Raw genomic sequence first — 16,801 nt, forward strand, 5'->3', positions numbered from 1 at the left:
ATCTCAGGGGGCGGCCATTTTGTCACTTCTGTTGACTGAAAGTGACATCACAACTGCTCAGCATGCTCTGAGCCCTGAGCAGTGACATCACAACTGCTCAGCATGCTCTGAGCCCGGGGCAGTTGTAATGTCACTTTCAGTCAACAGAAGTGACAAAATGGCCGCCCCCAGAGATGGCTACAAACAAGTGGATTAACTCTTATTCCACAAGCACAATACCTTGTTTCAATTAGTGGGCTTGCATAGAACATATTCTTGATAAAAAATATGTTTGGGTTGACTTCCCCTTTACGTGAAATGTGTGGCAACTCTGCTACAAAAACACATAGTTGAATGCTAAAATGTTAAAAGTTACTCTAAAAAGTTTTATATTTGGGTGAAATTTATGGCATTTACATAAAAAGTGTTTTGTAGTTTGAGCAATTTTTGATTAAAATAAAACACATTTTAATCAAATACTTGCTGTAATGTCATTATCACGTATCAGCACTCAGTATCGGTGAGTACTTAAATGTAAATACTCATACTCGATCCGAACAAAGTGGTATCAGCGCGTCCATGTTATGCTACGATTTTATTTCCGGTTGTGTACAAATTCAATTGCTAATCCACTTCACATTGTTTTTAATTAAAATCCCCACTTCCATTGTGATAGTCCGAAGTAAGAGAGCAGCAGTTGGGCAGAGCTTCCTTCAGCATAACAGCAGGAGGAGGAGGAGGGCAGCCACCTCCAGATCTGAGCGGATTTGGCCCGACGGCATCATACCGTATGTGATCAGCGGTAATTTCAGTGGTAGGTTCCGGCTGAAGACGACCGCCGCATCATGAAGCAATCAAACTCTGATTCAGAGTTTCTTTGCAGGTAGTCAGCGGGCCATTTTCCGTCAGGCCATGCGTCACTGGGAGAAGCACACTTGTGTAACGTTCATGGAGAGGACGATTGAAGAGAGCTACATTGTTTTCACATACAGACCTTGCGGGTGAAATGATTGACCTCTTACTAATCTAAGTGAAAAGCGGGGCAAGGTTTTGCTGTTTAAAGATGCAACATGGAGTCTTGGGCCCTGAACAGTTTCTCCCCCTGTAGGTGTTGTTCTTACGTGGGAAGGCGAGGCGGTGGTCCTCAGGCCATCTCTATAGGGAAAAACTGTGATAAATTTGGCATCGTGGTGCATGAACTTGGCCATGTGATTGGTTTCTGGCATGAACACACGAGACCAGACCGGGACGAGCACGTGAGCATCAACAGGGACAACATTCAGCAAGGTACGTCATGAAGGTTTGAGTGCAATAAAATCAACCTGACCGTCTTGACGTTCCCACTATGTCCACTGACTGTCTGCACATCAACAGGACAGGAGTACAACTTCCTGAAAATGGAACCGGACGAGGTTGACTCACTTGGTGAGGTGTACGACTTTGGCAGTGTCATGCATTACGCCAAGAATACGTTCTCAAGGTTTGCACGAAATTCTGCTGAGTATTGCCTCAATGTAGTGGTTGTCGAACTTTTCACACCAAGTATCACCTCGTAAATATTTAGCTGCCCATGTGCCACCTTCTTGGCCAACATTAAAAGACACTGGCGGAGTAAATGTTGATGAAAAGTATATTTGCTATTATTGTAAGCCATTGTAACATTATGCAGTTTGAATATCAACAGAGCTCCTAAATATGGTCAACTCAATAACCATTACCGAGTAGTTCGAATGGAAGTATAATCTTCACCAGTTTACCTCTTTAGGTAGATCATTGCTAGCTTCACATTGTCTGTGAACAGTATTTATCTTAATAGCCAATTTTCACTCCTTTTCATGTTTGTCCAGTACGTGTTTTTCCCACTGTTGTTTTTTTGTCATGAGTCATGTAGGCAAGCCAGGCTAAATAAAAGCCCTGCACTGCAGGCTTTGTTGAATAATTTGAGCTGGAGTAGCCGTTTTTACCCCTGGCATTCAGGGGCGCGCTTCACTGAACTGGCTGGCAAAGGCCAAAAGCCTCCATTCAGAGCCCTGTGTTTGCACATGCCTGCCATTCATTGGCGTATCACCATGGGAACCACACGAGTGAGCCCTGAACCCACTGAGAGATTATCAAAAGATTATCAATAACTCAACAAGGGCTTCTGCATAGAAAGGCACTAATCAGTCTTTTGGTGTGAACCCTGTAATTACTCATTTGTTTTTTTTTTTATTTTGGACACAGGAGTGTCTTCTTGGACACAATCCTGCCCCGTTATGATGTTAATGGAGTGCGACCCTCTATTGGACAGAGGCTCAAGCTTAGCAAAGGGGACATTGCACAAGCACGAAAACTCTACAAATGTGCAAGTGAGATAAAAAAAAAAAAAATTCTGCTTTTTAAAAGAATCAAATTTTCAACATTCATACGATGAAATGTTACGTGCTTTTGACAGGATGCGGGGAGACTTTGCAAGATAGTGCTGGAAACTTCTCCTCCCCTGATTTCCCCAACGGCTACTCTGCATATGTCCATTGTGTGTGGAGGATCTCTGTCACACCGGGAGAAAAGGTGATAAGAGTAATAATAATATTTAATTTGATTGATAATATTTATTATAAGTTCACAGCATTTGATACATGTTTTTTTCTGAGAATCTGGCTTGCTCCCACATTTAAAAAAAACATGCGTCATATGTTAATTAAAGACTTTAAATTCTCCAAAGTTGTGAATATGAGTGTAAATGATAGTTTGTCTTGCAATTGTCTGGTGAGCTGTCCAGGGTGTACCTTGCCTCTTGCTCAAAGTCAGCTGGGATAGGTCCCACTCATCCGCTTTAAATAAAGGATGGTTTGAGGTGAAACACATCTGATAAAGTGTCGGTAATATGAATCTTTACAAGAGTTTGGATGTCAGAATTAGATTTTTTTTATTGTTTATCCAATTTCCAAATTGGATTATTTTTTACTCAACTTTTATAGAGTGTTGGTTCTTGCTAACTGGCGATTCTAATGCGCACAGTCTTAAAATAATATGAAGGGATGAATGATTCAGTGTCATACTATCACCATATGCTTTGCTAAATAAATAAAGAAATTGAATATTGGTTTGGCTGTGAGTGAATGGGTGCTACAATTTTGCATGTTGCGACTTACTTACGACTATGATGTGTTCAAGTGAATCAATCATGAAAGTGCAAGTGTTTTTACTTCCATAAGAGGGCGCCATTACACAGTCAAAAAGTGTACAGTACGGTATTGTAGCCGCCTACCCTGTTCTCTTCTCTTCTCTTTTAGATTGTTCTGAATTTCACTTCCATGGATGTCTTCAACAGTCCCTTGTGCTGGTATGACTACGTCGAGGTTCGAGATGGCTTCTGGAAAAAAGCGCCACTGAAAGGTTTCTAACTGAAGAAGCCTTTGAATAAACTTATGATTCCTGACTCACTTTCAGAGGGTAAAGTCATATGCTCTGTCAGGTCGTTTCTGTGGAGACGCAGTCCCAGATGTCATCATCTCAAATGACAGTCAACTTTGGATAGAATTTAGGAGCAGCAGTAGCTGGGTGGGAAAAGGCTTCTCGGCCATCTACGAAGGTACAACGCCCATGGTGCGGCCACACTGTTCATCTTCTATGAGGTTGAAATATCATGTGCCACACTTCTTTGCAGCCGTCTGTGGCGGGGAGGTGGAGCAGGACAGTGGGCAAATTCAGTCCCCCAATTATCCCGATGACTACCACGCCAACAAAATGTGTGTGTGGAAAGTCACAGTGGAAGAGGGTTATGAAGTGGGTTTCTCCTTCCAGTCGTTTGAGGTAAAATCCAAAGATGCACTTTTCTCAAGTGAGGCTATTTTATTTATTCTTGCTGGAGATTCAAAGTTTTTAGGTTTGACATGAAAATAAGAATACACAATGAGAAATCACAATGTCAGATGTTATTTCCATGTCTTTATGTATGACTTAAAATAAAAAATAGCCCTAAAAAAACTTTTTTTTTTGGTAACAGGACACCACATTTTTATGTGACCAAATGTATTGGATAGACTTGAATTAAAAACTAGTTTAATCCTTTGCTTGAAATAACAGCATGGAGCTGGTGACCTATTGACATCACCAAGATTTTACATTCTTCTTTCGTGAAGCTTTTACTGGCTTTCCCCACAGCCTCTTTTAGGGGTTCGTTCCCAGTCTCCTCTTCAGCAGGTCAAATCTCTATCAAGTTCAATTCTGGAGATAGCGATAGCAGGACAAAATCTTCTTTTCTTCACCTTTTGTGCATGCATTGTAGTGTAGCTCAGGTTATGCAATGTCTCCTTTTAAAATGTTACTGTTGGCTGCAGCTCGAGACTCACGACAGCTGTGCCTACGACTATGTGGAAGTGAGGGACGGAGGCTCGGCACACAGCCCGCTGCTCGGACGCTTCTGCGGCTACGACAAACCAGACGACATCAAAAGCAGCACCAACCAACTCTGGCTCAAGTTTACATCTGATGTCTCAGTCAACAAGGCCGGGTTCTCTGCCAGTTTCTTTAAGGGTCTGTGTTGCACATGCCACTCATTGCTGCTTTTTTTTTCCCCTTGAAAAACAAACTCCAACCTATTACCTGTTGTTGACTTTTCAGAGATGGATGAGTGTTCCCAGCCCGATAATGGCGGCTGTGAACAGCACTGTCTGAACACTCTGGGCAGCTACAGATGTGCCTGTGATCCTGGATATGAACTGGCCACAGACAGGTCAAGCTGTGAGAGTGAGCGCTCGATTTAATTCCTAATAATCTCAGGATGACACCCAACATACAAATAATCAAAAGCTAGCACAAATAGACCCTGCAAGTTTGTGGCATTATTTAGATGGCACTGAGTCTTACATTCCTAAAATGGTCTGAAGTTTTTCTTAGGTCAGTATACAATATATCACAAAATAGCACAATATAAAGAAGTAGTAGTTAGTACCAAAAACATGCATGCAGCAATTCTTTCTGACCTACGTAGTCAATTTGCTCGTGCAGTTCTGGGGCGAAGGGTTGCAACTTGAGTAGAACATGACCTCATACAAGCGTTAGTGGTATAGCCGTTAGCATAGCTGCGTTCCAAGCAGTGGTCAGCCGCGGACAGTGGGCACGCCCGAAGCATCGCGATAAACAAGTATCTCGCGAGAGGAAGCTCGTCTCCTGGAGAGTAGGGTTCGAATCCCGACCGGAGTGCAAATAAATGTCACTTACGTGCCTATATTGTTCAAATGTGCATTTTTTTGAGCATTCTAAATTCAGTTTAATGAGAATTCAAAGGTATTAAAGGACCAAAGTGGTTTGGTTTGATATCCTTTTTTTTTTTGTAAAGTTGTTTATCGTATTAAACATAACAAAATGGCACAATATAAAGATGTAGTAGTAGTAGTTGGAGTACCAAAAACATGCATGCAGCACGCTTTGTGACCCGTCGTTTGCTCGTAGTTTTGAGGCGAACCGTTGCAACATAGGTACAACTTGATGTCAAGCAAGCGTTGGTGGTATAGTGGTTAGCATAGCTGCCTTCCAAGCAGTTGACCCGGGTTCGATTCCCGGCCAACGCAACGTCATTTTAAATTTCCCTCCTTGGGTTTGATAGTGGTTTATCTTAAAATATTAAAAGAACAGCAATGCAAACAATTTACAAACAAGAATAGTCAGAACATGGCCACTTACACCTAAAATTTAGGAAGAGTTGTTTTTTTGGAGCACAAAAAAAAAAAAAAAAATAGAAACTGTCCTATATTCACCACAAGAGGGAACTATTTCCTTGTTAAAATTTAGTCGTGGTCCTTTCTCAGCCATTTTGTGCATGATTTTGATCACAGTACTGGTAATGTATTTGGTTTAAACCTTATTACTATCCTATAATGCACAATCGTCTGTATCATAATAAACTCCACAACTTCAATATTCCGTAGTACTGCATCAAAGTGTGTCACAGTGTCAGCCTTTCATAAATCTAAAAGTAACATTTCCTTCCATCAGCAGCATCCTGTGGAGGCTTCATCACTAAAATGAACGGCTCCCTCACCACCCCCGGGTGGCCCAAGGAATACCCACCCAACAAAAACTGCGTGTGGCAGCTGGTGGCACCCACCCGATACCGCATCACTCTAGTGTTTGACGTGTTTGAGACAGAAGGCAACGATGTAAGTAGAAAACAGGTTACTAGAGTGATAATGCATCCCTGTATGTGTAAAAATCAGTTTCTGCCATCAGGTGTGCAAATACGATTACGTGGAGGTACGCAGTGGCGCCAGCGCAGACTCAAAGCTTCATGGGAAGTTCTGCGGAGCGGAGAAACCGGAGGCCATCGCCTCGCTGCACAACAACATGAGGATTGAGTTCAAATCTGACAATACTGTCGCCAAGAGAGGATTCAAAGCTCACTTTTTCTCTGGTACAGTGGCAAAGTTTGGTGGATGAACTTTTCAAACATGTACAAAGTATTTTTAGATTGTTTTTAAACGGCCAATTTTATTGCCTTTTTAAAATTTTACAGCACATATACTGTACTGTAATCTTCACCCTCTGTTTATTTTGCAAGTGGTCTTACTGTATGTTTGGACTTTGTGCGCGTGCTTGCAGATATGGACGAGTGCTCGCAAGAAAATGGCGGTTGCCAGCATGACTGTGTGAACACTATGGGAAGCTACAGATGTCAGTGCCGCAGCGGCTACATGCTGCACGACAACAAGCATGATTGCAAGGAAGGTGCATGCGTGTGTCCCACCTGAAAAATAGATAGCTGGTTTACTCCCGCATTATGTCATCGCAAAGTCATGACAATAGCCACTAGAGCTGTCCAATATGGACAAAAGTTGATATCCCGATATAGGATATATTACACCCCTAAAACGATATATATCCTGATATAATATTTTTCCTTAAAATTACACTAAATTAATGGCAATTTTCTGTGACCTTTCCTCCATTTATTTATGATATCCACATTTTATACAGACTGTACAATTAAATGAATAAAAGGATGAATAAAAATAAAATCAAACACACATTTCCAATATCAATTTCAGTGCCCTTCAAGAAAATAAAAGCATTTAAGCTCGTGGAGGCACTACATACACTACATTGTGTGTATATGGTGTATGACACGTCACCAAACACCCACCGCCACAGCTTTGACATCTTCAGCTAGCAACCAGAAGCTAAGGCTAATCTGTGCATCCCAACAAAGTTGCATCTCTGCTTAGCCTTTGATTTTGACGGGAGCGTCCTCTGGGTGGCTCTGCACTATAGTGTTTCAGATAGTGTAATCTGGCGACTCGAGCCCATTTTTGGTTTTATTTGGCACTTGATGTGTGGCCAGGCACGCCAGAGACCCAACAATATCTTTACATTACAAGCCAGTTCTCCATAAATATGTCCCCTTTGAAATAAACTGGAATGACCTTAACATAAATCAACAGTGATTTTGAGGGTGTGAAGTAAAAAAACACTTCCTTTGACATCTGGCAAACGCAAATGCCGCTAAGTATAGGAGAAGAGGAAATAATGCGTCCGCCAAATGACGCAGTTTACGTTGTGTTGTTGTGAAATGTTGTCTGGCTTTTTCCAGCGGGCTGCGATCTAGTGGTAAACGGCGCGTCAGGCACAGTCAGCAGCCCCAACTGGCCTGATAAGTACCCCAGCAAGAAGGCTTGCACTTGGACTCTGTCCACCACTCCGGGCCATCGGATCAAACTTGTAAGGAAAAACTGTTGTACAAAGTAAAGGTGTTTTCTTAACACAATGTGCTTTTTCACTCTCCCCACAAAAAAACTCAGGCCTTTAATGACATTGACATGGAAGCTCATCTGGAGTGTGCTTACGACCATTTGGAAATCTTTGATGGGACCGATGCCCGTGCCCCGAGACTGGGTCGCGTCTGTGGTACCAAGAAGCCTTCTCCCGTCATCTCCAGTGACAACTCAATGTTCTTACGTTTCTTCTCGGACAACTCGGTGCAGAAGAGAGGCTTTCAGGTCTCTTATACAGCAGGTGATAGAATACCATCAAATGTCTTCTGATTGCTTTAAAAAAGAAGTATATGTTGCCTTTTTTTTTTCTTTTCTTTTTTACAAGGCTCCTCTTTTTCACCCTCTAATTTTGTGGTCGCTTCAGAATGCGGAGGAAGCCTTAGCGCTGAGGTCAAGATGAAAGATTTGTACTCTCATGCACAGTTTGGAGACAACAACTACCCTGGAGGATCCGATTGTTTGTGGGTCATCTCTGCTGAGAAGGGTTACGGAGTTGAGATTCTCTTTCAAGTGTTCGAAATCGAGGAGGAGCCTGACTGCGGGTACGATTATGTCGAGCTCTACGACGGAGCTGACATCAAGTCGCCGAGGCTGGGGCGATTCTGCGGATCTGGGGTAAACGAACGCTAAAAATACCAACCTGAACATTGTAAACAATTTGACTTGAGGTGGCAAACAGGAAGCAGAATTGCAATTGAAATTCGAATTGCAAGAAGTTGAATTGAAATTCAAAGAAATTCATGATGCAAAATTAACAATGAAGCTTTACAGCAGCGGTGCCCAGGTCCGCTCCTCGAGAGCCCCTGTCCAGCCCTCTTTTCGATGTCTACCTCCTCCAGCACACCTGATTCAAATGATCAGGATTGTTATGAGGCATTTGCAAAACTTGCTGATGAGCTGAAGATTTGAATCAGGTGTGTCGAAAGAGGGAGACGTCAAGGGTCTCGAGGATCAAACTTAGACAGCCCTGCGTTACAGTTCTGTATATACTGTAAGCCTACACAGTATATGTACTTTCCTTCCTCCTCAGGTCCCAGAGGAGATCTACTCGGCTGGAGATGCCCTGGTGTTAAAATTTTACTCGGATGACAGCATCGGTAAAAAAGGTTTTCACCTGCACTACACAAGCACAAAATTCCAGGACACTCTACATGTGAGCAAGTGACTCTCCAAAACTCGAACCTAACTCCAGACTTAAAGCCAAACATTTTGCCTGCCACACCCATTCCAGCGAGGAGCAGACGTGTGGAATCATACCACAAACCCACAAATGTACCACTTCGCATCTGTTAGAGTGAAGCCAAGCAGACAAATTACATATTTACTCACTGTGTTACAACTTTGGATAAACACTAAGAACTAGTTTTCAATCAGGATTTGGGGCTTTTGCCTCATACGGCCTCTAATGACCTGGTGTAGCCTGGTGAGGATTTAAAATGCAGATGTAGTGGAAAAACATGAGGTACTTTTACACAAGCTAATATGATCATGGTAACCAATGTGAGAATCAACTGCCTGTATGGGACATGTTTACAGTAAACATTGTTCAATAAATATCCTTGAGTTGTGATGAATTGCATTGGATCGTTTTGGATGTAGCAGAAGTGCTTAAGGTAGCGCCAGTGAGTGTAACATTCTGTTTTTAATTCTCTACTGTGTCATATTGTGTCTGAGGTCACATGATCACTTTTGTTTTATGCAGTTCAGTTGTACTGAGTGTTTTTGCACATAGAGTTTGTGCGGAGCCGGGGGGGGGGGGGGGGGGGGCGTGGATGCAACGTTAGTCCCGCATTTGCTTTACTTGATGCACTAAAATTCTAATTTCTTCACTGTACAAATAACACACACGTTCTTTACCTGTATGGGGATACCAATCATAATATTCAGGTGCATCTCAATAAATTGGTAGAAAAGTTTGTTTTTACTTCATTAGAGCGAAACTAATGTATTACAATATATGAATTTCTGAACTATAAAAGGACAATACTTATATTACTGAGAAGGTCAATTCCTATTTTCTCCATTATTACTATTTTAATGTAATATTCTAATTTCTTGAGACTGAATATTGGGTTTTCCTGAGCTGCAATCAAATCTAAATTTAACAATCAACATACCGTTAAATGTTATATTGTTTGTAGTGAGTCTATTGAATAAATGAGTTTAAGTTTTTGACTTGAACTACGGAAATAAATAAAATTTTCCACCGTTTATTGAGATGCACGTGGTTTAAAGACCAATAACACCTTCTTTACTACATTGCAGGTTGTGATTTTGTTAAAGCTCGCAATCTGAACAGTGTGTGATGTCGCGTCTGATGGAAATGTGGTAGTTCTGTGTTGTTAAAATAATAATAAATCTGACATTTTCCAAAATGTCAAACGGTATACTGTAACTGTCTTTCTGTGAACATATAGATTTTTTACATTTTTCTGAGTACCGAAACACACGACGCAGTTGCAATAATAAAATAATAAACCCCATAATCCAATAAAACCGCTCACGTTTTGTAGATTCAAATATTTATTAGATGTATTACAAATACATTCATGTCCATAGATCCAGTCTACAGGCTTACAAAATTGGTCTAAATCTACCGTAGTGTTTGATTCGGTACAAAAGAAACAAAAACTTCACAGTAAGTTTAAATCTTTGGCAAGAAAACCTTAAGAGGCTCATTCTCATGCACTTTGTCCAGAAAGCCCAAATTGAAGTAAGGAAAGAGTGTCTCACTAAAGATCTCCCTGAAGGTGTACAGATGTGTCATTGTTTCTGCGTTGTAAAAAGACACCAGGCCTCTCTTGTAGTCCAGGTACACCCCGATCCTGGCCAGCGGCTCCTCCAGGGACAGAACTGTCGGCGGGGACGTGCCCGCCATATACTGTATGCCGTAGGAGAGTGAGAGAGTCCAAAAGCCGTTAGCTGGAAGAGCTTTGATGACACCTTTTCTGGGGACTGACTCCCGGGCCACGCCCACGGTCCACACGGTGCTGCTGTAGACTTCGATCTCCCAGTAGTGTCGCCCGTGGGTGACACTCTGGCTCCCGAGCAACGACAGGGCGGCGTTGAACCTGTGCGGGTTGTCCTCCACGGCGTGGTTAAAAGTCTGGTAGCGAACGCAGGTCAGTGACGAGCTGAGACTGAGCCATGGGTTGGCCGTGCTGGAGTTAAATGTGATGGCCGAAGGGACTGAAAGTAGATTTCACATGGCAAAGGATTTAATGGTGCTAGCTGTAGGCTACACGCTAAGGCCGTGACTATTATTTTTAATAATCAGTTAATCTGTTGATTATTTAGTCAATCGATGAATCGTATTGAAAAAAACATGTATTTCCATACCTTTATTCAAAAATAGCACATTGTTTCAAATTGACAGTGCAGAAAATGCACAGATATCAATTATGATTCAGTTACTGGTTTGGTCCATAAACATGTCAGAAAATAGGCAAAAAACTTTTCTAAATTAAATGCATATGTTTTATTTTGATTCAACACAGATAATCAGTCTGCTTTTATGGAGGGCTACAGAAATTGGAGACACTTTACTTTTAAGAAGCTGAATTTATGAACATTTGGACAATTTTCAATTAAAAAAGGTATCTAAACAATCAGTGATTAAAAATTAATTAATTTGATAATCTATTAGTTGCCGATTAATATGTTAGTAATTGCATCTCTACTACCTAATATAGGTGGCCATAATAACCTTTAATGGATCATCTCAACTAGTTTGTGGTCTAAAGAAGAACATACAGTAACATCAGCTATTGGAAGTGCAGTGTAAAGCTGCTATGACTTATTCCGCTCAATACAATGCTGGAATGGAAACGGGAGTTCAGAACGTTCACAGAAATGTTCCCATCCAAATTAGAATATTCAATCGTCCATCCATCCATTTTCTATTACACTTGTCCTCGTTAGGGTTGCGGTTGACCTGGAGATTTCCAAATTTTGGGCCAAAATTGCCATTGCTTTCTTCAAGTTTGATGAAGTTGTGTTATTCTTTTCCTCTGGGTACTCCGGCTTCCTCCTACGTGCGTGCTCAGTTCATGGAAAATCTAAATTGTCCAAAAATGAGAATGCGAATGGTTGTTTGTGTAAATGTGTCCTGCGATTGACTGGCAACAGTCAGATCAGATGGGCTCAGCCCGATGAGGTCAAGCGCTGTAGACAATGGATGGATGGGCGCCCCGAATGCAGGTTTCCCACTGCTAGTGCCGATTTCTATGGCGTCAAGTGCTTACTGAGGCTTGTAAAGGGGGTTAATTGTCGTACCTGGGTAAATACTGCCTTTCATGGATTTCCACACTCTATACTGCAGGGGCCCCGCAAATCGGCCTTCACACAGACTAGGAGGTGTAAAAACTGGCTTCTCGAATTTCAGCGAGGGTCTGCCAACAAATGAAAACGCAATGAAAACAAATCCCCGACAGGACTAGAATGCGTTTTCTCCCACTCACCTCTGCAGCAAAATTTTGATGCTCTGAAATGAGAGAGGGGGGAGAGAGTGATGTTTAGTTTTGTTGCATCTGACATGAGAGAAGGCTTTTTTCCCCCCATTACATCAACGTCTGCGCTCACGCACTTTATCCCACCCAGTGGGAGCTCCCCGCGGCCGGGGGGGAAAGTCCCGCCGCCGCGGCAAGAGACTGGGCAAGTGGCCCAACTAAACTCCTTATCCTCCTGATCGAGTGAGCTCACTGGCCTACATCCTGTCCAGCAGAGACTCTTTTGTTATCGGGAAGCGGGAACTACTTGACCCTTGAAATGTGTGCATGCCGGAGCGTTTGGCTCCCTTCAGATCGTGCGCAGACTTGACAGGAAAGGCAAAACAGTCCCACCCAGCTTAGTTCAGTTTAATGTTCTTATGTCTACTCTACTTCAAAATGGAGACCTCAGCATTTTCCCTCCATAATCACCTCCAGAGCTGACTCAATGCAAACTACCCGTCCGGGGAATTCCGTTTACCCGCAGTAGAATGAATGGATCCTGCTCCCTCAACTTGTCTTCTATCTCTTGAAGTGCTCTCTGCAGACGGGAGATCTCAACGCACAGCAGGGCCTTGTGCTCGTCCAGGCGGATCAGCTCGCGGCGCTCTTCCGTCTTCAGCTTCACCTGCAGCATCTTCTCCTCCTGGTAGAGGAACTGGTGCAGGTCGCTGAACTGAGCCTCGATTCGTTGCTTCAGGTCAGCCGTGTGCTCCTGGGCAGGTGGGAAATCACGCTCATTGATCCATGTTGCTGAATCATCTTAGTCATGTAACCATTACCAACATATGCAAGACTCCTTCCGACAGGCCCCACTCGGTGTGTCAGAAATGTACCAGGACTGGTGTCAGAAAAGATATCGTGTATTTCAAACCAGACTTCGGTCTACATGGCATGTAGAGGGAGGAGTTAAGCGTGCACAAAGTTCATTTAAATCGAACTGCAAGATCTCCACTTGCGGATGATGTAAAGTTGGCCACTGCGAAGTGGGCACTTGGAGACTGTCTTCTATCCCTGATCGTGTGTCTGTGTATGACAACCTCCATCGCCCCCACCCACCCATAGTTGTGCCGCGGTCAGCATGGTGCTTTAAAAATGATTTTCATGATAATGATAATAATTCGATCAATGAATTGATTTCTACAATGATTCAGAGGGATTTTCTCACGCTATTGTCCTGAATAAAATACGATGGCGTCCACTACACATGTCCACGGACCTCAGAATCTGTCTGCCTGCACTTTGATGAAATCCACCAGAAGTGCGCTACACCACCCGCACCACAACTTAGACCGGCTTTTAGCTGGTCTAAATTCTAGTCTTCTTTCTGTCACCAAATTGTGAGGTGCACTGGGGGCACGGAATAAAAAAAGGCCTCGGTAATCCGTGACGTCTAGCGAGGCGCAATCTGGTCTGTCAAATTCACAAAATTGCCCCGGCACAAAAATGAATATGCGGCAATTTTTACGGCAAGCACACATGTACTTCTCTACGAAAGAAGGTCCCTGCGAGTTTTCCCCTCCAACGTGGGCCAGACGATCAACCAGCAAGTTTACAAAAAGGATCCGACGGCATTTGCTTCAAGCAGTATGCAAGAAGACTTGTGGCTGCTTCACCATGACAGCAGCGCGCCTGCTTATAATTCCCTGAGCATCTGACAGTTCCTTCCCGAAAAGTACATGGCCGTGCCGGAGCAACCTTCCTACTCACCTGACCTGGCTCCGTGTGATTTCCGATGACACGACGAATGATGACGATGCTGAGAAGGATCCTGAAAAAGTTTCCTTCCAGGTTGAGGGCGTGGCAGAAAAGACTGGAAAGTGCATTAGCCTCCATGGCGGTTTACTTTGAAGGGTAACTCTTGCATGTCTGGCTTTGAAATATGTTTGTGACACCAGTCCTCGAACTTTTCTGGCACACTGTTTATATCTACAGGAATGTCACAAGAACAGTCTTTTCACCTTAAGATTTTTGACTTCGTCCTCAGCTTCTCTGTCGCACTGCATTGCGGTGTTGAGCTCGGCTTTGAGGGAATCCATGGAGCTGTTCAGAGATGCCTAATTGGATAAGCAAGAAGAACCATTTAATATCTCACGAGGACCAAAGGGACCAAAAATGTGGACACTTTCTATGCTGAGGTGAGCTGCTAACAATTCTCAATATCCTCCACTAAATGGGCAACATGAGATGACCGAGCGGTTAGGGTTATGAGGTTTTTGGTTTGAATCTGCGGCCTTCCTGTGTGGAATGTGAGTGTGAATGCTTGTCAGGTCAGTTATATGGCAGGTTGAATAGTACTTTTCTTAAGAGTTAAAACACTTAAGGCATTACGTGATGAACATTTTAACCCCAAACTACCCCCCCCCCCAATCCCAACATAAAAAAAATAGTGCCACCTGTCCATTTGTAACCTCCATCCATCAATTTCCTATAGCGCTTGTCCCCATGACTTGATCGCAGGGCAAACATACCATTCGGTCTTCAGTGAACTTAACATGGATGTTATTGAGGTGTGGGAAGATGCCGCAACACCCAGAGAAAATCTATGCAAGCACGTGGAGAACATGCAAACTTCACACAGCAAACCTGAGAACTGTGAGGCAAACATGCTAATTAGCCACTTGGCCAGCTTGTACCACTTTTCGGTCCTTGTCAGCTCACCCTGTACTTGAGCTCGGCCTCTTGCACACACATCATGGTGTGGTTCCTGTGCTCCTGCGAGATCCCGCACACCAGACACACCAGCTCTTGGTCCTCCTCGCAGTAAAGCTTCAGCTCCTCCCGGTGTCGACTGCAACGCGGAGCAGGAGGGGGCGCCTTCTCCGGCACGGCCGCGTCGGCCAACCTGGTTCCGCCGCCGCTCTCCTCCAGCCCCTGACAGTAGCTTTCCACGATGTTGGCCACGATGCGATTGGGCCGGTAGCTCTGCCCGGGGTACACCTTCCTGCACTGGGGACAGGAGCCCGATTCTCCCTGGCTGTGGCCCCTTGGCCCAGTCCAGTAGCCCTCAATGCAGCCCTGGCAGAAGGTGTGATCGCAGGGCAGAGACACGGGCTGCTTGAAGAGATCCAAGCAGATGGAGCAGGTCAGGTCTCTGCTGATTCTGTGCGCGGAGCTTTTGGTTACGGGAGCGATGGCAGGAGGCTGGCGCTTCTCCGCGGCCGTCGGCGCGGCAAAGTCTGCTTCCTTGACCTTCCAGCTCTTCCTCTCTTGCTTGGCCCCTTGGTTGAGCTTCTCCACATTCTGCAGATAAGCAGATTGGATTTTCTTGACTTCTTTCTGGTTCTTGCTCATGTCTCTGTTTGTCAGCTGCCGGACCTCTTCTCTCGCTTGCCTCCTTCCTGTTGACTGTGGAGAAGTGTGTGTGTGTGTGTGTGTGTGTGTGTGTGTCTGGACGGAGTGGGGGTGTGGGGTAGCAACAGCCTCTCACATCCGTTGATAGTGAGGGAAATCTCCTCCTCCCCGCTAGCCACCTCCTCTCTCCAGACAGTCACAACACATCTCAGCCAGGAAACAGAGGCGGGATAAAGTGCTTGAGCCGCATGTTCGTTTTTTTTTTTTAACCGCATCTGGGCAGCCGCTGCGACAAAACTCCAAACCACAACCCTCTTAATCGGCAGCGGAAAAATGTAAATCCACTTCACGCGCCTCTGAGCGCAGTTCAAAATGAATCGAGTGGAAACACTCAACAGTCGTGTGAGATTGCCATCGGTTTCTGCATAAAAGAACAACACGTACCAACAGGTTGTCACTGAACTGAAACAGCAGCGAGGACATTCCCCTCTCCCTCTTTGCCCACGTTTATATCACGTATTTACATTCTTGAAGGGCTCGAAACATCTGTGCAACAAACATCTTTCTGCACTGTGTTATTACTCACCGACACGTAATGACAGAGCAGTGGAGAAAAACTGGCAGTCAGCAAGTGTGTGTGAGAAGTAGCTCAATTCCAATGCTCTCCTCGTGCGTGGGAGTACTGAAGGGCGGTAACAATATTGTTTACTGGGAACCAACTGGACAGTAAATGTGTCACCAGAAAACATCCTATTTATTTACAGTATTTGACCACTACAAGTCATTCGAGACAAATGAGGACAGGCTTCCTGGCAAAGGCCGTAGAAAGTTTGTTAAATCAAACCATTTCCATTCCTGTCAACACTCACTCTAAGAAAGCATCAAATTGTGTGCATTAGTTGTCACAAACTGTTTTAACACGCTTCCATTTTTATTGTATTCTCACCGAGATACGTACAGTTCGGAGGACCTCGAGGACTGGGCACCCCTGGTCTAGTGTACTTTCTGTCATCAAATTGTGAGTTGCGCCGGGAGCATGTAAAAGAAAATGCCCTCGGTCTGCCGAATTCCCAAACACAGTAAACTGCCCCGGAACAAAAATGAAGATGCGCCAGAAAGCATGTGCGCCTGTCTAAATAGAGCCCACAGGCTTTTTAAGATGCTTGCATTACCCTTCAGTTCCAACAAATAGTGCTATGCTTGTTCTTCTTTGTATCATTTCATTTCATTTGTTTTATATTTCATTCAGATTAGTATTTAAATTAAAAAAAAAAGGAAAGAAAACCCTCC

General features: G+C 43.8%; 2 protein-coding genes and 1 non-coding gene across 6 annotated transcripts in view; 2 read left to right on the forward strand and 1 right to left on the reverse strand.

Moving 5' to 3' along the window:
* Nucleotides 1–16,801, forward strand: part of LOC147135343 (bone morphogenetic protein 1-like) — a 54,090-nt gene that overhangs the window by 19,387 nt on the left and 17,902 nt on the right. The window contains exons 3-21 of one of the 3 annotated variants that reach the window (XM_086052739.1): nucleotides 656–793; nucleotides 863–980; nucleotides 1,088–1,266; nucleotides 1,354–1,459; nucleotides 2,203–2,327; nucleotides 2,414–2,529; nucleotides 3,255–3,357; nucleotides 3,437–3,553; nucleotides 3,629–3,774; nucleotides 4,302–4,497; nucleotides 4,585–4,710; nucleotides 5,959–6,122; nucleotides 6,193–6,373; nucleotides 6,562–6,687; nucleotides 7,550–7,677; nucleotides 7,758–7,971; nucleotides 8,095–8,345; nucleotides 8,761–8,883; nucleotides 14,987–15,001. In XM_086052739.1, coding sequence (XP_085908865.1) covers nucleotides 656–793; nucleotides 863–980; nucleotides 1,088–1,266; nucleotides 1,354–1,459; nucleotides 2,203–2,327; nucleotides 2,414–2,529; nucleotides 3,255–3,357; nucleotides 3,437–3,553; nucleotides 3,629–3,774; nucleotides 4,302–4,497; nucleotides 4,585–4,710; nucleotides 5,959–6,122; nucleotides 6,193–6,373; nucleotides 6,562–6,687; nucleotides 7,550–7,677; nucleotides 7,758–7,971; nucleotides 8,095–8,345; nucleotides 8,761–8,883; nucleotides 14,987–15,001 — 2,672 coding nt within the window. Of the gene's footprint in view, nucleotides 1–655; nucleotides 794–862; nucleotides 981–1,087; nucleotides 1,267–1,353; nucleotides 1,460–2,202; nucleotides 2,328–2,413; nucleotides 2,530–3,254; nucleotides 3,358–3,436; nucleotides 3,775–4,301; nucleotides 4,498–4,584; nucleotides 4,711–5,958; nucleotides 6,123–6,192; nucleotides 6,374–6,561; nucleotides 6,688–7,549; nucleotides 7,678–7,757; nucleotides 7,972–8,094; nucleotides 8,346–8,760; nucleotides 9,474–14,986; nucleotides 15,002–16,801 lie in introns of those variants that run through there. The other 2 variants (XM_086052737.1, XM_086052738.1) reach the window with 2 other exon arrangements.
* Nucleotides 5,463–5,534, forward strand: trnag-ucc (transfer RNA glycine (anticodon UCC)). The gene has a single exon. It is a non-coding gene; the product is annotated as a tRNA-Gly (tRNA).
* On the reverse strand, nucleotides 10,236–16,117 carry trim69 (tripartite motif containing 69). Of its 2 annotated transcripts, XM_086052743.1 has the most exons (7): nucleotides 16,098–16,117; nucleotides 14,879–15,932; nucleotides 14,179–14,274; nucleotides 12,699–12,932; nucleotides 12,191–12,213; nucleotides 12,006–12,121; nucleotides 10,236–10,919 (listed from the first exon to the last, which is right to left on the reverse strand). In XM_086052743.1, the coding sequence occupies exons 2-7, from the start codon at nucleotides 15,509–15,511 to the stop codon at nucleotides 10,375–10,377; spliced, it is 1,647 nt and encodes a 548-aa protein (XP_085908869.1). In that variant the 5' UTR covers nucleotides 15,512–15,932; nucleotides 16,098–16,117; the 3' UTR covers nucleotides 10,236–10,374. The 2 variants fall into 2 exon arrangements, with proteins under 2 accessions (XP_085908869.1, XP_085908868.1); XM_086052742.1 differs by lacking the exon at nucleotides 16,098–16,117 and having other exon boundaries at nucleotides 14,879–16,093.

This window comes from Filicampus tigris, chromosome 15 (assembly GCF_054856515.1).
Source record: "Filicampus tigris isolate MCC_2025a chromosome 15, RoL_Ftig_1.0, whole genome shotgun sequence".
NCBI lineage: Eukaryota > Metazoa > Chordata > Actinopteri > Syngnathiformes > Syngnathidae > Filicampus > Filicampus tigris.